Source organism: Gymnoscopelus microlampas, assembly GCF_963454915.1.
Source record: "Gymnoscopelus microlampas genome assembly, chromosome: 9".
Taxonomy (NCBI): Eukaryota; Metazoa; Chordata; class Actinopteri; order Myctophiformes; family Myctophidae; genus Gymnoscopelus; species Gymnoscopelus microlampas.
Genome location: NC_139946.1, coordinates 27,210,335 through 27,232,897, shown reverse-complemented (window position 1 = coordinate 27,232,897; position 22,563 = coordinate 27,210,335). Strand labels below are relative to the sequence as shown.

At 42.2% G+C, this 22,563-nt stretch overlaps 1 protein-coding gene and 1 pseudogene across 2 annotated transcripts in view; one reads left to right on the top strand and one right to left on the bottom strand.

The window, feature by feature from the left end:
- Positions 1 to 22,563, bottom strand: part of tmem131 (transmembrane protein 131) — a 35,568-nt gene that overhangs the window by 1,093 nt on the left and 11,912 nt on the right. Inside the window, exons 6-40 of the mRNA XM_084065880.1 lie at positions 21,399 to 21,515; positions 21,167 to 21,289; positions 20,603 to 20,683; positions 20,364 to 20,514; positions 19,767 to 19,823; positions 19,594 to 19,655; positions 19,392 to 19,500; positions 18,186 to 18,294; positions 17,361 to 17,514; positions 17,071 to 17,241; positions 16,689 to 16,799; positions 15,676 to 15,810; positions 15,320 to 15,424; positions 15,136 to 15,222; positions 14,173 to 14,325; positions 13,996 to 14,071; positions 13,766 to 13,880; positions 13,475 to 13,613; positions 13,063 to 13,172; positions 12,872 to 12,944; positions 12,080 to 12,231; positions 11,217 to 11,359; positions 10,272 to 10,458; positions 5,771 to 5,956; positions 4,697 to 4,852; positions 3,658 to 4,124; positions 3,266 to 3,450; positions 2,825 to 2,955; positions 2,620 to 2,738; positions 2,395 to 2,547; positions 1,815 to 1,965; positions 1,175 to 1,290; positions 969 to 1,050; positions 770 to 873; positions 304 to 455 (exon numbers count right to left, since the gene is read on the bottom strand). Of these exons, the coding sequence (XP_083922006.1) occupies positions 304 to 455; positions 770 to 873; positions 969 to 1,050; positions 1,175 to 1,290; positions 1,815 to 1,965; positions 2,395 to 2,547; positions 2,620 to 2,738; positions 2,825 to 2,955; positions 3,266 to 3,450; positions 3,658 to 4,124; positions 4,697 to 4,852; positions 5,771 to 5,956; positions 10,272 to 10,458; positions 11,217 to 11,359; positions 12,080 to 12,231; positions 12,872 to 12,944; positions 13,063 to 13,172; positions 13,475 to 13,613; positions 13,766 to 13,880; positions 13,996 to 14,071; positions 14,173 to 14,325; positions 15,136 to 15,222; positions 15,320 to 15,424; positions 15,676 to 15,810; positions 16,689 to 16,799; positions 17,071 to 17,241; positions 17,361 to 17,514; positions 18,186 to 18,294; positions 19,392 to 19,500; positions 19,594 to 19,655; positions 19,767 to 19,823; positions 20,364 to 20,514; positions 20,603 to 20,683; positions 21,167 to 21,289; positions 21,399 to 21,515 (4,722 nt within the window). The remainder of the gene's footprint in view (positions 1 to 303; positions 456 to 769; positions 874 to 968; positions 1,051 to 1,174; positions 1,291 to 1,814; positions 1,966 to 2,394; positions 2,548 to 2,619; positions 2,739 to 2,824; positions 2,956 to 3,265; positions 3,451 to 3,657; positions 4,125 to 4,696; positions 4,853 to 5,770; positions 5,957 to 10,271; positions 10,459 to 11,216; positions 11,360 to 12,079; positions 12,232 to 12,871; positions 12,945 to 13,062; positions 13,173 to 13,474; positions 13,614 to 13,765; positions 13,881 to 13,995; positions 14,072 to 14,172; positions 14,326 to 15,135; positions 15,223 to 15,319; positions 15,425 to 15,675; positions 15,811 to 16,688; positions 16,800 to 17,070; positions 17,242 to 17,360; positions 17,515 to 18,185; positions 18,295 to 19,391; positions 19,501 to 19,593; positions 19,656 to 19,766; positions 19,824 to 20,363; positions 20,515 to 20,602; positions 20,684 to 21,166; positions 21,290 to 21,398; positions 21,516 to 22,563) is intronic.
- Positions 7,042 to 8,954, top strand: LOC311052428 (mitochondrial inner membrane m-AAA protease component AFG3L1-like; annotated as a pseudogene). Its single transcript has one exon. The product of its transcript is annotated as a mitochondrial inner membrane m-AAA protease component AFG3L1-like (transcript).

Here is a 22,563-nt window from a genome sequence, read left to right as displayed (position 1 = left end):
AAGATTTTATAATGCTACAGAGCATTGGTTCTCGAACAGAAAACAGAAGATTTTATAATGCTACAGAGCATTGGTTCTCAAACATTTTCATGTAAAGGATCCCCAAATTTATATATCAAAAATGTATTATTATTCTTTCTTTCGAAAACAGCAGATCTACAAGCTCACAATGCGTCGCCATGTATAAAAGTGTACAATTGTGTTAATGTCGATAAACTGTTCAAGAACCCCTGGGGGACCCCAGACCCCACTCTGAGAAGAGTTTTTACAAGACCTGCGTTCACAGCGGACAGGGAGTCTCACCGTGGTTGGGGCTGTTGATGAGCCAGCGCTAGTAGGCCAGGAGTGAAGAGAGTCGGTGCTTGGGATGTCCCAGATGGAAGAGGACACAGCATTCAACTCATGCCAGCTCTGCTGTGGCTCCGAAGTTTTTGGGAAGTTCATTCCGCTGAAAACTGAAAAAAATCAACCCAAGGTTACACACAATGCAGCCGGTCACCCTTTCTATACCATATGGCAATTCTTCACTTTCAGTTACCTGGCATCACTATTTTGGGTATGTCATAGGTGAAAATGTTCATAAAATGTAAAAAAATAAAATAAAAATCCAAACATCTCTAGAATAGCAGCATCTACAAGCTCACAACGTGTCAGCATGCAACATATTGTGAGCTAGTAGATCAGCTACTGTATGTACAGCTATATTTCACAGAAATAGGGCTCAAGAGGTTAATGATTGCTCTCAATAATTTAGAACCATGTTGCTCACCTCCTGTCAGATTGAAAGAATTATTGGGTCCAAATGCAGAGAAAGAGTTTGCAGCATTGAAGCTCGGACTGTTGGCTGTGTCAATGGGACTCCATAATCCAGAGCTGTCGAGGTATGAAAAGAAATGAGAGTTCAGGGTAGATAGTACAATGACTTTCACTCAATATGGAGTTAGTCGTTTGTCCAGAGTTGCAATTACCTGTCAGAGCTGTCACTTTCCACTGATGTCATGTGTGCAAGGGTCTTCCCTTGGGTTTCACTTTTACCTGGACCAGTTCCACCTGATGACAACACAAAGCAGCAGGTCCACATTTACATCATTTTTAGTTCATACATTATACTATCTCAGGGTAAGTGTATACACTTAACACACGTTATGAGGTCGGGTCACCATGACACACTCACCTGGGCTTCTGTCATAACCAGCAGCAACAGCAGCAAATGTGGGATTTCCATATTTGCCAGGGAGTGAAGTGGCTATGGAGGACTTGTTCCCAGGAGCCTTCTTCAGGTTTCCCTCACTACCAAAAAGCGTTAGGAGAGCACAGAGAAATCGTCATTCACATTATAGTACACAGAAATACAACACATACTACTACAGTAGTATGTAGTACTACTGTAGGGGTGCAACATTTAATCAATTATTTAAAAAAAAACAATAATTTAAAGAAAGTCAATAATTTAATAAAATAACTGATCCCTATTTTGGGCACGTCAGTATAGGTGAAAAAGTTGAAAAAAAATGTGAAAATAATTACAAGCTCACAACGTATCACATGGCGATGCGTTGTGAGCTTATAGTTCTACTATTTTAACTCATTTTGCACAACACTGTATAAAATTATACTAGTACAAACCAAGCATGAAATAATGCTTAAGTGGTTAATTGATTTGTTGATATATAAAAACAAAAGATCCTGTATATATTTTTTAAAACACGCTTATCGGTTATTTGATTAATCGAAAAAGTAATCTATAGAATAATCACTAAGAAAAGAATCTACAGTTGCAGCCCTAAGTATACATTAAGATTGTTGTTTGTTACCTGTTAGTGTTGAGTACACTACTGTAGGTGCTTCGGGGCACTAAGCTAGGGGAAGTGGGCGGTGGGGAGCAGGTCCTGGATGAAATAGGTCTCTTCAGAAAGGGGTCTGCATTCATCGTCTGCAGGGAGATCTGCTGAAGACTGTCAGCTTCTGTATATGCGGAGAGCAGGAGAGAGACAACAGTTGATCTTAAACACAAAAATGTCTAAAAACAAAATGGCTTTTATTTAACATTCTGTCTATTGTAAGTATGTTTTTGAAAACGTTTTTCTTTTATTAGGTCTTCAACCAGGGGTGCAATGCTAACTGGATGGCCTTGCACGCCGTGCCGGAAATTCGCACCTCAACAAAGTTTTCAAAGTCTCCCGACTCACACCTAGCGAATTAACATAGGAATAAGCCTAGATGCATATCAATTGTCCATTGTGTGACTTGCAGTGTAGGTGTTAAGCGACGTGCGCGTCACATCATTGAAATAGAGTGCAAGAACATACCAAATGAGCATTGCATGCCTGTCTTCAACCAAAAGGTTTATCCAAAAGGGAAAGAACAGCGATAGATTCCGGCCATATGACTTACGGTTGCTGCCTTTGGGGAGAGGAAGGTCCCATTCTGGAGAAGCCAAATCCTTCTCGCCCTCGGAGCTGCTGCTGTGGCCCAGCTCGGGGACAGAGCCGTTAGACAGCGACTTAACGAGCAGGGAGGGACGGCCATCGTCCAGCTTCACAGCCACTGCATGAAAGAAACAAATGTTATACTCTACCACCAAAAGGGCTGTAGTAATAATACAAGTCATCCACTTACATCTCGGTTTCTGCAGGGTTCGCGTCTTTGGGGCGCTGGTGAGAGGGTGAAGCACTTTAGATGTGAAACTCTTGCGTTGTTTATTTTCTAGGGGCGTGACATATGGTAGTTCCAGTGAACTGTGAACAAAAAATGTTATTCAAAATCAGTGTCAATGTTAAGTGGATTTAAAAGTGAAAAAAATCACAAAATAAAATTCACAAACCTGGATTTCTCTACTTGGCTCTCCTTCTTTGCCGGTGCTTGTTTCTTGTTTTTTGGCTTGATGAGGAAATTCAGAATTTCCTCTTTACCCTTTTCTGTGGCTGATGTCCGTCCTTTCTTTTTAGCAGGTTCCTAGTCAGGAAAACAGGAAAAGTTCACACCAGAGTTTTTTTAAACACATGAACACTTGCGTACCTAGTATGGGGTGAACATTCGGCATAAATTGCGGATCTACAAGCTCACAATGCGTTGCGTTGCAAGCTTGTAGATCAGCTATTTTCGGCAAAGAAATTTGGAGTAGAAGGAAATACTAGCAAACCTAGTATAGAGCCCTGTGGAGCTCCGGTCAACTAAGTATAATAGGGTTTAAGTGGTTAATGTACTGTAATATCAGCCACTCTATACTGTCTCATGAGTACATAGGTATAGTGTATGTGCGTACCTCTTTGAGGCTGGCCTCTACATCTGGATTGGAGGTCTCTGTGGTGGTTGAGGAGCTGTCATCATTGTCAGCCAAGGGGTCTTTCAGTTCATCTCCCTGAGGCTTAACCTTTGCTTTTTTCTCCTTTTCCTCTTTCTTCCTTTGGGCTTTTGTTTTACCCCGCAACTTCCCTTTAGACTCCAATACTGTGAGCAAAATGGAAGTAATAATATATATTATCACATCATAATTATCCCATTCTGCTTAAAACAAACCCTTCCCCTTTTTCTTAACCACCACAGGCAGAACTAGAACTCTGACAGGTAAGAAAGGCCCCCACCCTAGTGGCCACAAGAATAATAATAATAATACAATTTGTGGCCAGACACAGTGATTACAATAAATGTGAATACCTTTGTTCTGTGTCATTTGACAGTTCTGCTCCTGTAAAGCCCCCAGAGTAGGCAGCTCTGGACGGTCAAGGTCATTGTCCATGGCCCCGAGTAGGTTTGTGAAGTCTGCGTCCTCAGGACAGAGACCTCTGTGAGGCAATGATGACCCGGCTAAGCTTGGACTCTGAAGGTCCAGGAGACCTACTGCCTGCTGCTGCTGCTGCTGCGGCTGCTTGGAGTTCCGAGTCTTACGATTAGTGAGCTGGCATGCAGCCTGAGGGCCCTCTTGGCCTGCGCTGGTACTGCCTTTGGTCAGCTGGTGGGATGAAGCAGCTTGCATAGATGAACGACCGAAACCTACTCCTCTGGACCTCTGACTCTCCGGATCCGATAAGGTCCTGCCTTGCCGGCCCCCGACCCGGGACGCCCCACTGCCGGACCCATATAAACATCTGGAGTTCTGCTGTGAGTCACTGTAATCATTCAAGCTGAAAGTGAAGGGAAATGTGTGGGTCAATACATGGCCCTTACTAACATCAGATCAATATCTAATGATGCATGTGCAGCTATAAACATATTTACATGGAGATTTATCCAAATTTAAGAAACAGCACTAGAAAGTAAAAATTAAAACATGACATGAAGCTACGCTGTAAACCTGTGCTGTCCAGCTCACAGGATAAACATGTCTGCACTGAGACTAAAAGCCCCACTAGCAGCCCCTAGTGGCCACACTGCCCCTTAGTATCAAAGTGGTTTAAACCCACGGAGGGACATTGCTTTTGGCTGTAACTATCGATTCTTTTCTTAACGATTATTCTATTGATTACTTTTTTGATTAATCGAATAATTTAGAATTGTGTTTTTTATATATATATATATATTTTTATACATATAAACAAATCGATGAACACGTTGTGAGCTTGTGAGCTAGATTGGCTCTTTATATTTGCTATAACCCAACGACATGCCCAAAATAGGGATCAATTATTAATCGATTATTTAATTAAATCAATTATTTTTTATAATTGATTAAGACATTACCCTGTCCTGAACTTACTTTGTATCACTGTGAATTTGTGCTATATCCCTGAAATCAAAGGGCCTCCCGGTCTCCAAGGTGGAGTTGGATTCCACAGACAGGCGTCTCCTGAAAGGCTCCCATATGCCCTGAGCCTCCAGGTAGGCTGTGATTATGACCAGCAGGAACATGGAGCTAAAGACAGAGGGGAAAGCACATATGAATATTAAATCCTTCGAGGGACACCATCACGATTTTCAACATTATCTTTATATTGTCGCTGTCGGGCAGAAACCTTGTATCTCCATATTTCATCTTTTTGTTATTTCATAATTTAATGCCCTATATTATACTTATTCATATGACAGTATGTATCAAAAGTAGCGAAACAACCTACACGCTCACAAAGAGTTTTGATGCAACGTGTTGCGAGTGTGTAGATCTGCTATTTTCGCTATTATAAAAAGGAAATCTCTTGAACCATTTTGAAGATTTTAACCTAAGGGATCCCAGGTTGAAAGTGCTTAAGTCCGTCAGTGGCTTTTATAAATATTGAACCAATAAAAAGAATTACCAAGAGCTTGTGACTAAATAATACTTACATTGGAACCATTTTTCCATTGCCTGACAAGTAACGGTTTCCGCCAAACAGCAACAATATATTTGTTGTAGGGCTGACATTCCATTAGCAGCCATAAAACAGAGCAGTGTTCTTTCTGTCTCTGAAAAATGCCACTGAAGTTGTGCTTGGTGGCGGTGACATTGTCCTTGTTTGCCGTTACGGCAAAATATCTTGATTTCAGATAATATGAATCAGTTTGATGTAATGGCAGAGACTGAAAAGGCCAAAAACAGACAAAAAAAACGGTATTTTTGATATAAGCCAATTTGGATTATATTGTAAATATTGTTGCTTCTATAAACAGAAGAGTACAAAGAGTATTGTCTGTTTTGGAGTGCCTATTGACATGAGTTTAGGGTCAAATTAGGTTATATCTTTATTTCATAATAGCCATCATAATGTTAGGAAATAGAATTACTGTGGAATATGTGCAGAGACACACCGTGGCCAGGAGGTGTCACTGTTGGAGAAGGCTGTACGGTGACACTAACCTCATGAGAAGAGACACTATGATGTAGATCTCCAGCTCCCAGCTGGGTCTGGGCAGGGTCTCTGTGCACGCAGCCAACATGTGGTACGGCAGGGAGGCGTTGAGGACAAACACAAACTCAGAGCCACCACACGTCACCAGCTTCAGCTCCCGGATGATACGAGATGATGTGAAATCAGGTGTAAACCTATAAGACCAGGGAATTTTCATGAATGTGTGCATCACAAAAACACCAATATCTCACTACTAAGCGGCATTGGAATCCAATATCGGGACACCTCGGAGTGCATTATACTATGGCCCAAAAAAAGGTTGTGTTAATATTTTTTACTTTCATCTATCCTATATAAAACTAACGGGAGGACCGGCCGACGGGCGGGCGGGCGGACCTCTGACGTCACTCTGACGTCACTCTGACTCATAACCATAAACAAACTCCATACACCCACATATAGGCAGGACCACGGCCACGTCACTCTGACTCAGACATGACCATAAACAAACCCGACCACTGCAATGTCACTCTGACTCAGACGTAACCATAAACAAACCCGATATGCCCATATATAGGCATATATAGAGAATGTCCAGAGCCACAGATCCGACCCCTATGCACATATATGGTCATGTGCATATATGGGACTGACTGACTTCAAACTCAGCTCGCGGATCGGCAAGGAGTCGAGGGAGTGCGGTGCCTGCCACCAAGTTGTTCGGATATGCCTTGTCCAGGACCGCCGATCCAACCAATATATATATGGGCATGCCAATATACAGGTTATGGGCATATACTAATGACATCAGGGATCTCTATATAAAAGGGGGCAGGGACACAGGTAGACAGACATAGATCTCCATATACACAGACAGACATATCGGTTGGATCGCCAGTGCAACATAGGTGTGAGGGCCGCGTAGCATCCCGAACCTCTAGCGTATCTACAGTATAAACAAGCAATAGACAACGTGTCATCTGCTTGGCATTACCTCACAACACATTGTACAAGCAATGCACTCCAAGTACTCATGATCTACAATGTAATCGTAGTAATCGTTGTTAGAGTACTTGGGGCCAATCTATGACAGCAGCACTATGTCAGCCAGTCTATCATGTCAGTCATCTACTGTACTATGACGTCAGTACTATGACGCCAATACTAAGATGTAAATCATAGTCTCACCCTCAAAATGTTTGTGGTTGGTAGCGGAGCTCTTCAACAACAAACCACAGGAGATGAGAATTCAATATTAACACAACAGGCAGGCGGCATGATGGGGATTCTCTCAGTGGCTGCTCTGCCGGTGCGGCTGGCAGGGAGAGCCTGCATGGGACTCTGCTTCACAGCCACCAGACGCAGCTCCATGCCCGTGTATGGAGGCTATACCGCCACGAATATCTCTCTCACCCCATCTAGGTTTTTGTCCCGTGAGGGACACCACTCAACTCAAGGACGATTGTATTCCAATAAGGCACCAAAGGATAGGAAGAGCAAGGAGTCAAACGGGGGAGGAGGGAAGTCAGGTGGAAGAAAAGATAAAGATTGGTGGAGCCGGTTCCATAAGGGTGACTGGGATGAGAAGGATTTCCTTTGCCTGGCAGGGATCTCTGCAGGGATCTTATCTTTGCTCTACTACAACAGAGATTCCGGCGGAGAGATTACCTGGGAGGAATTTCTGCATCACTACCTTGGCAGAGGCATGGTTGACCATTTGGAGGTTGTCAACAAGCGGTATGTTCTAGTCATTCTAGTGTCAGGAGCTGACACCTCAGATAGTTATGTGTGGTTCAACATAGGGAGCGTGGAGACATTTGAAAGGAACCTGGAGGCAGCTCATTCGGAGGTAGCTGTGGTCTACCGCTCAGAAAGCGATGGCTCATTTTTGATGAGTATGATGCCCACCTTGCTGCTTATTGGCTTCCTGCTGTTCGTCCTGCGACGAGGTCCAATGGGAGGAGGCGTTGGGGGCAGAAGGGGTTGGCCGTTTAGTAGCGGGTCAACTGCCAAGATGATGAAGGACAAAATTGATGTGAAGTTCAAGGACGTGGCCGGGTGCGAGGAGGCCAAACTCGAGATACTCGAGTTTGTCAACTTCCTGAAGAACCCCCAGCAGTATCTGGCTCTGGGAGCAAAAATCCCAAAGGGGGCCTTATTGTCTGGACCTCCGGGAACAGGGAAGACCCTGCTGGCCAAAGCCACAGCCGGAGAGGCCAACGTCCCCTTTATCACAGTCAATGGCTCCGAGTTACAGGAGATGTTTGTTGGTGTTGGTCCAGCCAGAGTAAGGGACATGTTTGCTATGGCGAGGAAGAACGCCCCTTGCATCCTCTTCATTGATGAGATCGATGCGGTGGGCCGTAAAAGAGGCAAAGGAAACTTTGGTTTTCAAAGTGAGCAGGAGAACACCCTCAACCAACTGCTAGTCGAGATGGATGGATTTAATACAGTCACTAATGTGGTGGTCCTGGCTGGCACCAACAGGCCCGACATTTTGGATCCTGCTCTCATGAGACCAGGGCGATTTGACCGGCAGATCTTCATAGGTCCACCTGACATCAAGGGCAGAGCTTCCATTTTCAAAGTCCATTTACAACCAATAAAAATAGACCCCAGTCTGAACAGAGATGCGCTTGCCCGGAAAATGGCTGCTGTGACTCCAGGGTTCACGGGAGCCGACATCGCTAATGTGTGTAATGAGGCTGCGCTCATTGCTGCCAGACACCTCAACCTGTCTGTAAGCGCAAAACACTTTGAACAGGCCATCGACAGGGTCACTGGAGGTCTGGAGAAGAAGACTCAGGTCCGGTATGGCAGAAGCCCTACAGTGAGGCCACGGCGGAGATTATCGATGGGGAGGTACGAGATCTGGTGGACAGAGCCTACCAGCGAACACTGGAACTCATCATAGAACAGAAAGAGCGGGTAGAGATGGTGGCGAAGCGTCTTCTAGAGAAAGAGGTGTTAGACAAGGCGGACATGTTGGAGTTGTTGGGCCCTCGGCCATTTAAGGAGAAGTCTACATACGAGGACTTTGTGGAGGGTACAGGCAGCTTTGAGGAGGACACCAGCCTGCCCGAAGGGCTCAGAGGCTGGAATCAGGAGAAAGGAGACAGCCCTGAGAACTCTGTCCCAGCAAAGGACAAACAGAGAGATGAGGACAAACACACAAGGCCTGCTTACACCTGACATTAATGCGTCTCATATCCAGAATTATGTTGTTAAGCTTGATTACATTTATAGCTGGTATGAACCACATGGGAGCAGCAGTGGCTCAGGAGGTAGAGCTTGGGAATCAGAAAGTTCCTGGTTTGATCCCTGGCTCCCCTTGGTTATTGTCAAAGTGTCCTTGAGCAAGGCATTGAACCCCTAACTGGTCCTGATGAGACTTGCATGGTTTCCTCCACTGTCGGTATGTGAATGTGTGTGAGTATGTGAGTGTAAAGCACAATATAAAGCTCTTTAGATTAAGGTGCTATAGAAATGCATCATTTACAATTTAGCCAATATGACACACACTGTGTATCAGTCAGTCTATGATTGTAAGTAATTACTGTGACGTGAGCACTGTGTGTCTGCCCATATCGGTACATAGCATCAGACAGGGTCATTGCACGGGTGACATAGGCACAAAGTAGAAAATATAAATGAGCCCCAGACAGACAGGCGAAAACATCATCTACCCCCTTGCCTTCTGCCTGGCAGAATTAATTAAAATAACTCGCATGCCTCTAATTCGTTCATTTTGTATTAAAAGTATTTAAGTTTCAAGTCATTCTGCAACATATCCATGCCAAGGGTGCAGAATACACAAAAGCCCCTTCAATTTATGTACAGGCATTTGAGTCAGATAGCACAGAGTATATTGTCTGGCATTAATATGGTAGCAGACCAAGAATTGCCGTATATCAAGGAGTATAAGTCCCAGTTGTGAGTCAGAGCTTTACAATATTGGTACTGGACCTTGAAGGAAGCATGGTAAGCTGGGTCAACCACATGAGGACACTAAGCAGAGGTATGCATTACATAAGACATCACCATAGTGCAGCACAGATACAAAAGTAACTGAGCATTGATTAAGAACAGTGATTTAACTGTTGACCAGGACTATGAGGTATCTCAATATCCACACCTACGTCATTCTTCATGGTATGCCATGGTATGTATGACGCAATGTAATTCTCTTTTTACTGTCAATTGGAGCAAAAGAGAAGTAGAGGAGGTAAGAGCCTACAGAGGAACGGGGAGCAATTTTATTTCCTCAGACTTACTCACCAGATTGGCTAAAGGTGAGTATTAACTGAGTGGTGATGATGGAGAGACCACATGCACACATCAAGTACAACCACTGCACATAAATACACATCCACCGTTTTTGACACAATAACCACATTGTTATCCTGTCTATTTATAAGAAAGCAGAGCCAATTTAGAGCAAATAGACACACAATTCTGCAAAATTCCACATAAATGTGGAAGACAGACACAGCGGTTTTGTTGGCTTACAGTATGACGAGGTCCTTCGAAGCGTTTGGTTTGAGTGTAAACTCTTGACAGTTGAGAACTTTGAAGCCATATCCTTCACAAGGCTTCCCATTGATTTCTGCTGATCTGATGTAGATCGGGAGCAGGCCTGTGTTTTCTACTTTGAATATTCTTCTGAGAGTGAAGTTCGGCTCTTTGACTTTTGTCTCTGAAAGAGAAGATATTGAAATGTGTATTATGGTAACGCCAAGTCATGATACTATCTCCAAGTGAACATGTTTCTATAGATGATGCGTACAGAGCTTTTCACATTGAAATAAGGATAATTCCTTTAACAGGTCCGTTCATGAAAGTCCTTGCGGTCTTGTTGCCAATGAGGGCCTGTGAGCAATTAGGGGTTAAGAGTCTTGCTCAGGGACAAATTTCATCTCATCGACACATTTGCTGGCCTGGAATCGTACCTGGGGCAACCAGGGCCTCTGGCTCCCTAGGCGGGCTCACTAACCACAGCTGTGTCTATGTGGGTCCGATTAATTTAGGATATTAAAAAATAAGCATAGTATAATTTGAGAATTATTACAGAAGAATGTTAGTATAATCAACTAATTTAACCACTTAAACCCTTTATACATCATTGACCAGGGTCAATGAAGTCAGGGTCTAAACTTAGAACCCTCCTTTTTTCCCTCTACACCAAAGCTCTTCACTGAAAATAGCTAGATCTGCTATTTTCACAAAATGTTCGCTGCATGTTATGACATGAATAGGCTAGTGTTCAAGTGGTTTAAGTATAGGTCATAGATAAAGTTGAACAGCCAACCCACCATGACTGTGTATTCTATTTCAGTGTGTTTTGGAGACCAAGGCGTCTAGTTTGAGGGTGGTAAACTGGCTCACTAGGCCGACAACTACTTTTCACAGAGTTCCATGCAGGTGCTAATGAAATCTCCCGCCCTCCAAACTCACTCTCTGTGCAGTCTTTAAGCAGGGCTTCAGTCATCTTAAACCTCAGCGAGCTGCCTTGTCCCGGGGGCTTCCCAGCCACCTTCAGGCTCTCCGTTGTACCGTGGCCTTGTAGCACGATCGTGTCAAACACAGTCAGGTTATTCCTAAGCAAACAGGCAAAAGTCAACACTCTGTGCTCTAAACTCTGAGTGTTAATGCACGAGCAGGAGAGTAAAGCGTGATGTATACATTGTTGCAGGCTTAAAGGTGGTATAAGTAAAGTAAGTGATATGTTTTGTTAAAAACTAATTAAATAATCTCCAGCTCATTAGTAAAAAGAAAATACATTTCCAGGTCAAGATACCAATTTTATCCATTCTGGAAAGGCAACCCCACAAAGTTCATTTATCAGCTTAAATTTTATAGTTTTACACTTCCAATTTTCTCTGCACATTTTTTGTTTCATCACTTCCAATTTCACTTGTTTATCCTGTATTAGTTCTCTCTCCTGATAGGATAACATTGGCATCCTGACCCGAAATATATTTCTTTACTGAAGAGCTGGAGAAATGGGGATCCCCTGTTACAGAATAAACACTCTGTAGCAATGATTACTGATTCAGAATAGAGCTATTTAACACATGTTTTTTACATTTTTTAATTTGAAAGTATATATATATATATATCACATTATTAAATGTCAGTACTTTCTTCAGTCATTTGTCATATCTGCCCTGTGAAACATCATTTTTATACATACGTTCCAATGTTCAAAGCCAAAAACACAATTAAATCTTTAAATCACAATTATATCTAAGACAAGTTAGACAACTAATCGTCAAGTAGACATTCCTGATTGTGACAGCCCTACCGCCCACACGTACCGGACTATGAGCAGGGACGCCACGCTGTGGTTGCTGACAGGGGTGAACCTCACACTGAGAGACTTGACCTCTCCAGGCAGGAGGAGGAGGTTGTACACAAAGGGTCTCGTTGATCCCTCCACAAAGCCTGTACTGCTCTTTATTAGGGACGTCTGCCAAGCGCACACACATACATACACACACACACACACACACACACACACACACACACACACACACACATTACAGCAGTGTTTCCTAACCTTGGTTCTGGGAGGCCCCCCCTTGGGGCCATGTTGTGCAAAATCCTAACTTGCTTATATCCACTTTCAACCAGGCATCCCTATTTTGGGCATGTCATTACATTGTTACAAATTTAAATCTTTTTTTCCCACAATTTTTCAAAAAGTTAAAAAGAAATGGTGAAAAAAGCTTGCGATGCGTTGTGAGCTTGTAGATTGGCTATTTTTTTCAATAGTCATCATTTGAGAGTGTGTGTGTGTGTGTGTGCGCGTGTGTGCGTGTGTGTGAGACGTGTGGGGGTCTCAGATTTTGTCAGTTGTAAGGCCAGAACACACCAATGCAACTCCCCAATGGCAGTTGCAAGGTCAGGAGTTAGTTGCATTGGTGTGGACTGGCCTTAAGAAGGGGGGCTCCAAGGAGAAGAGGCTGGGAACCATTGCATTATAGGGAGACAACTTCTAAGTGCCGGCTCAATTACGGGCGGAGGGGGACCGCGGCCGACACCCCAAACTGTGTGTCATTTATCAGATTGAGTGAACATCGACATTGATTGTTTCCTGTCGTACTCACTTGATTTCTGTGGACCTGGAATTCCAAGGTGTTTGCGTCAATGTTGATGTTGGACAGATTTCCAAAAGGCAGCCTGGAAAATAAAGTCACGTCAATTACACCATTCACTTTATTTTTTCCCAGTGAGGTACACACAACTTTGAAGAAATTACTACAGTAATACATAACCGTTTAGGGGAGGGGGGTCCTACCTATCGGCTAGTTTCCCAGAAAATACAGAGGGGTTTGGTAACAGAGCCAGAGGGAGAACCTGGACAAAGACGGGGACATCAGCAGGGTTCTCCAGAACCACCTCCTCATCCTACAAGAACACACACAGACATTAGTCTCATCTCATTTTGAAATACACTACTTCACACGTCTTTGCTTCTACCTGAAGCTGTGCAATTTGTGTGTGTATTTGAGTGTGTGTGTGTATTTGTGTGTGTGTGTGTGTGTGTGTGTGTGTGTGTGTGTGTGTGTGTGTGTGTGTGTGTGTGTGTGTGTGTGTGTGTGTGTGTGTGTGTGTGTGTGTGTGTGTGTGTGTGTGTGTGTGTGTGTGTGTGTATGTGTCGTGCTAGAGAGAGAGTGTGCATGAATAAGGGGCATACTGTTTCTACTCACAGAGGAGCTGTTTGTGTTGGTTAAGGGGAACATAATTCGTTGTGAAGACTTCACCAGCGATGGCCAAGTCAGCTGCGCCTTCACTTTGGCCTGCACATTTTTTTGAAGGTCTGTGTTCACTTCAAAGATGGCTTCCATTCTATGGTATAAATAGAGAGAATCCCATGACATTTTTTAAATAGAACGCCACTTGTGGAAGAAGAAGGGAAAAGATCTAAAAGAAAGGCAAGCAACTGTAAAATGCGATAAAGCGTGCACACAGACAGACTCCTTGGGCGTCATATGACTCACTCATGGCCGGAGCGCTCTTTTAACTCTTGCCATCGTCTGAGGAGTTTCTGGTGCAGATCGACATCAGCATCCCAGATATCCTCCTGCAACGCCAGACCATGTGGCTTGGACTCCACTGAGAAAGGAAAGGAATATGTATACAAATAAGCGAAAGATGTACTGGTTGTTGGTTGTTTGCAGTGACTGCAATGTCTGTCTCAATACCTAGTCTAGTTAGGAGGAACACTTACATTTAAGGACAAACGGCAATCCCACATAGCAGTGGTCACCACACTGCAAGCTGGCATCAAAATAAATATTTGCTACCTGTGCAAGAGAAATGAGATGGTCATAAGTAATCAATGTATACATTTTTGTTTGTAAGAACCACAGTCTCAAACCTTTGAGAGATGGGGGAGGGTGCACACCTTAGTTTTACGTCTGGGCTCCAGCTCGTCCTTGTTGTTGCGGAGCCGCTTGTAGTAGAAGCGCACATCTTCAGTCAGAGAGCGGATCTGCTGGAGCCTGACTCTCTGTGTGAAAGAGCTCTGTACACTGAAGCTCTGGTGAACAATTTTCCCCTGAGGACAGAGAACACACAAGCGGGCGCGTCAAAGGTACACGTGTCTGTTAACGTGTCTACGGGGTACTGGGAAGAACTTGTGTAGGAGAATGTTTCGTTGCCTCAGATTACATCTAACCATCTGCAAGCTGCTGGTGCCCGACACAAGTGTGAAACCTTGCACTTATCAAAACAGAAAGAAATGAGAGGATCCTTCACCACTTTCAACCTGGCATCCCTATTTTGGGCATGTCAATATAGGCGAAACATTTAAAACTTTTTTAAATGTTCATAAATAGCTAAAACAGCAGATCTACAAGCTTGCATTCTGTCACGATGCAACACGTTGTGAGCTTGTAGATTGGGTATTTTCGCTATTCATTGTGAAAGTATAGAGCTTATAGAGCTTAATTTAGCTTAAGTTAGGTTACTTACTTTAGTCCACAAAGGGCTTACAGAAAGTAGTCCAATCCAACACATATAATAATGCATCACACACAAAACATTACAACACAAGATCCATATCACCTACACCGTTTCAATAAGTCATATAATAAAATAATAAAAGAGCCCATGATGACATCTGGGGTTATGGATTCTTTAAAAAACCAAGAGTCTCTTAGTGCCATTTTTGGGAACACCAAATCTCCACCCTAATGGAAGCATCTGGAACTAAAAAAAAAAAATAATAACCCAACAAAAGAAGAATAAAATATTTTCATTAATGTCTACACTGAAACTGTATTTGCATCAAAGTAAAAAATGTAGTATTTAACTCTTTTCCCAAAGTACAGTGACTTTCATAAACAGATCAGCAGATGTTACTTACTGGAAATGACGGTGGTAGAATAATGGATTTTGGAGAGCTGTTTAATGTTCCCACTGCTATCAGAGCTTTCACTGGGATGGTTAAGATCTGACGGGGTGAAGGAATAGTCACAGTCAGAAAAAGGGTGAACTGAATGAAGAAAAACATTCCACATTCACTGACTGAACTTCACAGACCGACCTACCTCATAGTCTGTGGTAAGGTGAACGGCTCCATCATATGTGCCCTCCAGTGCCTTGGCCACCAGAGTCACTCTGAATGCTGCGTAGTAGCCAGAGGCTAATATTACCTAAGCAAAACAAATGTATGCGTTAGGGTGCTCCAGAGTGACCTTTCCCATACATTTCTAGTGACACTCCTTAATGTGCTTTTTTGCAATAGAGCATTGACAGTGATCTTTCAGTATTCCTGTGGTTCTGTTATTTTCTTCAGTGTTTGTTTTTTATCAAATTTAGTGGAAGATTTATTAAGTCCTACTGCATAACATTCATTTTAGTGGTCTTTTTGATACTGGTTTCTGAATGGAGAAGGAGCTCTTACTGTTTTATGATGGGAGGCTGAACTGTTGTGCAGTTCTCGGATGCGACTAAGAGCCGCTGTCCTGTTGCCTTTCTCGGTTTTGAGGAGCTCCATGGACAGACTGTCTCCTGTCACCAGCCATGACTTGATCTCCAGCTGAAAGACAGGAAGTGCTTTAGTTCAGAAGAGATACGGATAGTTGTGTGAGTCGATAGTCACACCCAGGATGTTTTTCTTGACTATACGGAGTGAGATTCAGTCATTAGAAAGATTAATGACCTCTCACACATATTGATTGCATGCGGAACGTATTCGAGATCTTTTAAGTTTGTACCGGCAACATGATACTTGATACGTTTTTTTTTTTACATGTATGTATGTATATATATATATATATATATTAGAACAAAAAGGGGACTCCTGCACATCCAAAAAAACCCGTTGGAGGTGCAAGTCTAGTCAGCAGGTATATAACATATAAAAACAGGGATGAACCTTCAAAGAAGGGACTGCACACTCCAGGGAACAGAGATGGACAACTTACTATTGCATAAGTATTTATTAGCACGACGCGTTTCGCCGTGAGCTTCGTCAGGTGCTATACAAAAGTCTTTTGTATAGTTTATTTTGGGGCATTTCATGCTTTATTTAGATAGGGGAGTGTAGAGAGACAAGAAACAGATAGAGGGGAGACGTGAGATATGAAGGCAGTCGGATTCAAACTCTGGTCCTCTGTGTTCTCTGGACTCACAATGTGCATGTGGTCAGTGCACTCACTGTGGCTGTACAGTACCACAAGGCACCCCATACATTTTTATTCTAAAATATCCAATCTACAAGTTCAGCGTTGTGAGCTTGTAGACCGGAATTCGTTTGCCACGCGACATCGTCATACCACAAAGCATAAAATAGGGCGTACGCGGTTATGGTAAGGTTTCATTCATTTCTGTGAGACACGTTTTTTCTCAAAATCTCTTCAATTGTCAACTGACAGCAGGTTTGTCTGTAGCATGCATGAAGTGCTGCACCCTCACCTCTATGGGATTACTGTTGATCACCACTAATGTGATGCTGCTGGTGTCTGTAGCACTACGCACTCCAAAGTCCAGCATGTTCTCCCTCAGACTGGGGGACAGGACCAGGGGCTATTCATAGCAGGAACAAACATCACACACAAGCATTAAAAAATGTAGACAGACATCTTAAGACACGCAAATTAACATCCTGACATCTGCTAAAAATCGATCTGTGCAATAAAAATGAATTGCCAAAAGAAGTAAAGGGGATAACCTTTGCTTTACAAAATAGCATCATAATGCACTACCTAGAGGGTAAGGGAATGGCTTTAAAGCATTATTCTGTCTATGCATGTACATTTTCAGACAATGTCACATGATGTTCTGTCCCAGTGCTAACCTCTAAGAAGCCTGTATAAGCCCGGACTGGCAGGTGGAACTTTGAGGCGTTTGTGATGAGCAGGATATTGCTGTCTATGTGAATGGAGGGCCGAACCGGCCGGAAGAGGAGGGAGAAGATGTATCGCGACTCGTGTGGTGGTATCAGGATGGGGGCACTGAAGTTCTGCACCTGAAACCAAATCACAAACATCAGTGTAAAACTTGACATCTATTCGTACATTCAGACAGTATGACAAGAGATGTTATGTCAGCTTGACCCCATGAACTCCATGCTGTGGTGGCACTCACGTTAAACATGGTTTTGGCCTCATCAGGCAGTGAGACATTGTGTATTCTAATAGCGAAGTTGAAGGTATTGGTGAGGAAGATGGGTCTGTCCACAGGGTCTACGGGACTGTCTCTGATGTGGAACAGGGTGGCTGTGTGGTCGAAGCCCAGGTAGCTAACATGAGGAGAGAGACCATATAAATGTCAAGCACTATGATGCAGAGATGTGAAATACTACATTCATAACTGAAGTCTCTCTGTTGAGCTGTGTCCAGTTTGTGGTACTAAAACCCATTAGTGAGTTCACGATGGGTTCCATTTGCAGATTTCCATTGCTTTTTATTACCATATGGCTTTCAATTTATGCAGACAATAAGGTCTGTGGTTATCGGAAGAGTTTCACATTTTGTTCTATGACATAATTTACATCTGTTAATATTACAACCCAGCCTAGGAGTCACCAGGCCACCAGAAAAAGACACACAGAGTGCAAGACACGGCACACAGCACAGTACAGGGAAATACACTTACTGTATGACCATAGGGTCCCAACAGTTAATAATTCAACTGTGAATTTAGAAGTCGTTGTATGTTCTTCTTTTACTTATATTAATTGTGTGTGGTTCAGAAATTGTACATAAGTATGTTGATTTCTGGATTTTCTTGTTGGGGAAAGAAAGTGAAAGTGTGCTTTAGAGCTTATTTTCCTAATCTATGCAAAACCCATGGTGTAAGTAGATTCCGGGTTGACCAATAAAAAGAGTCATCCCTGTAGCACTCTCTTCAACAAGTCATTAACATGTTGTCCCTATACTGTTGTTATTAATATTAAACATTTATACATACCCTTCTAAAACCTCTGCTTGATAGGGGATTTCAAGTTTAGAGTAACTTTTTTCTTTTGCTTTTACTGTTATTTTTCCAGAAAACTGATATGGTCTTCTTGCTTTTGAAGCTGAAACAAGAAGAGTGAAGAGATCAGATAGACAAGTACAGTGCAGGAAGACCCAAGAGCTCTACAAGAAGAAACACATTGACCACATGAACCGTAGCGTCTTAATTCTGGGCATGTCATAATAGGTGAACATTCAGCAAAAGTAACCGATCTATGTACAAGCTCACAATGCATCGTAACGCGACATGTTGTAAGCTTGTAGATCAGCGATTTTGGTATGGGGGAAAAAACGAGGAGACCAATTTCGGATCCATCCAAGTATGGCACACAGTTGGTCAATAATGTGTTGCTCGCTATAGATATTTGATCAAATTTTAGGGCCTATTTGAGCAAAAAGCACTACACCTAAGTTTAACATTTTGCATGTGCAGCCAGTGTGCTCTGGTCTGTGTTTGAGTCAGGTACGCCATTGAAAAACAATTGCTCTTACTGTTGTCAAAACATTCAGCAGCTACAGTAAATTGAGCAGACTATATGAGTTGTTATACTTTATAAAATGTCACAAAAGATTCTTAGCAGATTTGGAGTAAGGCTGAATTGTGTTATTATGTAAACATCCAGAGTTAGGCAACACTTCTCAAGCAGAATACTTTATACTGTGCCAACTGAACATAATATTTGAACTAACATATAATCTAGACATCATTGCCAGCTATCACAATGGTAGCTAACAAGGAAGGAAGCTATTTCCCTGTACGGAGTGATCACTGCTAAATTTAGGAATGGATTAGCATTTATTGTCCTAGAGGTCACTCAGTGAGATATCTGATAGCGTTTCATGTTGAATAGGGCAGCATAGGGCAATGGCACTTTGTGATTGTATGTCTCACAATATGCTATATAATGAACAGGTTAGTCTTTAAGTGGACAAGAAGCAATGCAGACGAGTTCAAACTCAATAGCATCATTAGTATTTGAGTAATTTGTTGTCTAATGTGATTTCTAGCAACTGTTTGCCAAACAAATTGACCGAAGACAGATTCTAAGAAACAGTTTTTATCTCATGGTTAAGTAATATATGATGACTTCATCGTTATTATTAGTATTAGTATTACATCAATAACAAATAACACTGAAAGGCTTGATAAAGAACTTACCATCAAAACTAATACTTGCAACTTTGGTATATCTACTTTCTCCAGCTTTTAGCGTTATCGCCTTAAAATCTATTGTGACCGCTTCATTTGATGGGGTCGTCCGTACACTCTGGAAAACATACACAAAAACTCTTGTTTATTCACTGGTCAGCGGTTGAGTTAGCTTGTAATATATGAACTGAAGAAGCACCCGGACACTCACTGTGATGGGAACGTCTTTTGCTCCTGAGTTTAAAAGATGTAAATTTAACTGCTTTGGTCGATCTGGTTATAAATAGAAAGACAGGGAGAAAAAATAAATAAAACATTACTCAATAATATTTTCAGCTCATGACTCTTTATCCAAATTGTCATAAGCATTGCTGTATTCCATACCTTGTGACCGTAGCGTACCAAAGTCGAGCATCTCTGTTGATGAATATATACCAGGTGCTGTATAGAGGGAGCAAATAGACAAAACAAGAACAGTTAAGTTTCATATAAGTTAATGGAACACGGAAAATGTAGGTGGCAATGCAAATTCAAAAGCAGGACAAATATATAAACAGATGTAAATTACTAGACACACTGACCAGGAACAAAATCTATCTATAATAAAATCTCAAGAAGCGTTCATTCCATCGACTCCACTTGGTGTATCGCTGAGGACCCAAGGAATTGCAGTGTCTACCGTGAAGTCATCCAAATCAGCGGTTCTCCAGAACCGTCCCGCTCTGAACTGACACACATTATTTCACAAAGCTTTCATCCAATTGCCTTCACAATTCACGGATGTATTGCTGAGGACCAAAGCAAGTCCAGTGTCAAGTGTGAAGTCGATCGAATGATCGGTACTCCAGAACCAGCCCGCTCCAACCGGCCATGCGTTCTTAACGGCAGCCATGCCCTGCATGGGCATTGCACTACTACTACTAATAAATAATTGTATTTTACACACAGGATTTTATAGTGTAGTGGGATGAGAAGACACACCTGAAGTGACCTCCACCTCAACAGGGAGGATGATGAACTGGTCCTCATCGGGGGCACTGGTTTTAATCCTGATGAAAGCTGTGTGGTTGTCTACATCTCTGGATGAGAAGCTGGCTCTCATCACCCCCTTTGTCTCAAATGGGGGGATTTCCTGCAAAGGCAACATCAGAAGGGTTGAACTGACTCAATTCTTCCTGTTGTGCTATGAAGTGGATGTCTATTTGTAAGCTTGAACTAACCCATAATTTGCCAGTGCCTCCCTGTTGACCTGTGGGCAGCTCTAGATGTAAATCTCCACCACTAGAATACATCTCCACAACCTGGGGGTAAGAAGAAAAAACTAAATATCGTTGCTGTCGGGTTGAAACCTTGCATGTCCCAACTGATTACTTTTCAGGAAATGGAAAAAATAACCTGTGTTCCAATGGATCCAGTGTATTTATTATTTAATAATCAGGCTCTTGTTAATACTTTTTATTGGTTAAATAATAAATATTTATAAAAGGCAAAATGTTCCAAATATTTTAAAACATATTCAAATAGCATAAGTAGCAGATATACAAGCTCACACACACTCAAGCTTGTACATCGGCTATTTTCACTACTTTTGTGTGACACTGTCATACGACAGTATAACATAGGGCCTTCATTTAATTATGAAAAAACAAGACGATGAAATATGGAGATTATTTATGCCCGACAGCGACGATATTAAATATTCCTCTGACGTAATTCTATTTTCACTAACTTTAATCAAACAAGCTCAAGATTGATGACATCGAGTGCTGTTGATGGTGGTTTACCTGCAGAGGTTCACTGTGCGGGTTGTGGATGTTTATTAAAGGGGAGAAGCTGCTGTTTACTGGGACCCTGGCCCCTATGAAGGGCCGTAGCCTGTAAGGGTTCGGGATGCCAACCCCAAAAACCTGCAGGACAGAGATGGGAACACGATATTAGCGCACCAGTCAAATTTTGCTGGCACTATACATTTAACACAAGACAAGAGTCGCAGAGAGATAATGTTTTGGCATCTACCTGGTATGTAAACAGTCCATGATGCGATGTATTAATAAATAAAGTATTTTCTACATTCCCCACTACGCGGGCGAGAAACACAACATCAAATGACGTGTTTCCACCAGGTGGAATTATCTGTTGGAAGAAAAGAGAAGAAAATACAAAATGTTGATACAACATCATACCAGACAGAAGGAATTATCTTTGTTATACATCCGAGACTCTACTGGAGTAGTTTTAGTCAGTGTCTCTTCTCACCAAACAGCTTTTTTTATACAAGCACCCTAGCACTCTGGGTAGCATAGTCAGCTAACAGTAAATACATACTATATCTTAAATAGTTTATTGTCATTGCACATTATGGTAAAAAGAGTGTGCTGTGCTACTCCTAAAAACAGACATTTCACACATGCACACACATACTCACAGTTGCCCACAACAATAAACAAATAACCAATAAGAAAACAAAAGTAGCAAATCAAAAGCCACTACTGTACATTGTACCAAATTGCACCTCATAAAAACATTATTGCATGTGTTATATACCGAATAATATATAACAAATGCAATTGCATCTATATAAAAAAACACTTTACAACCAAGCTTTGTAAGGCTTGTAATACTCGTATAGGCTCATTAATAATTTAAATCTTGTAATGTAACACACCACACTACATATATGCAACAGTATGATCTCCCAGGCCTGAGACCAAGTGTGTTTCAAGTCATCACTATGATTTAAGACATCGGCCTATTTTTAACACAAGTGTAATAAACTAGGAGGAAATCCAAACTTGGAGCGCTCCTTAAGTGAACAACCCGAGTGGGAGGTCACAGTGCAGGAAGCTACGTACATCATGGATGAACTAAGGCCAGGCCAACCCTCCTACTAGAGCTCATGCTGTCCGCTCTGTCCGAGTCAGGAACAGGTGTTATGAGTTTAATTTATCACAGTCACAAGTACAGCTCAAGTATGCATTTAACTAGCTGTTTTAAAGCAAAATTACACTTTGGTAGAGGCCTGGGTTGTAGCTTGCCATGATATAACTCCAAATATGAGTGAGATTTCTTCAATAGTATACAATACAAAATAGCCTAGATCGAGATGTCACTCTTTTAGCACACAAACAAACGCAAACAAAGTGAATTCTGACAATGTTTCACATTACAAAACTCAACTCTA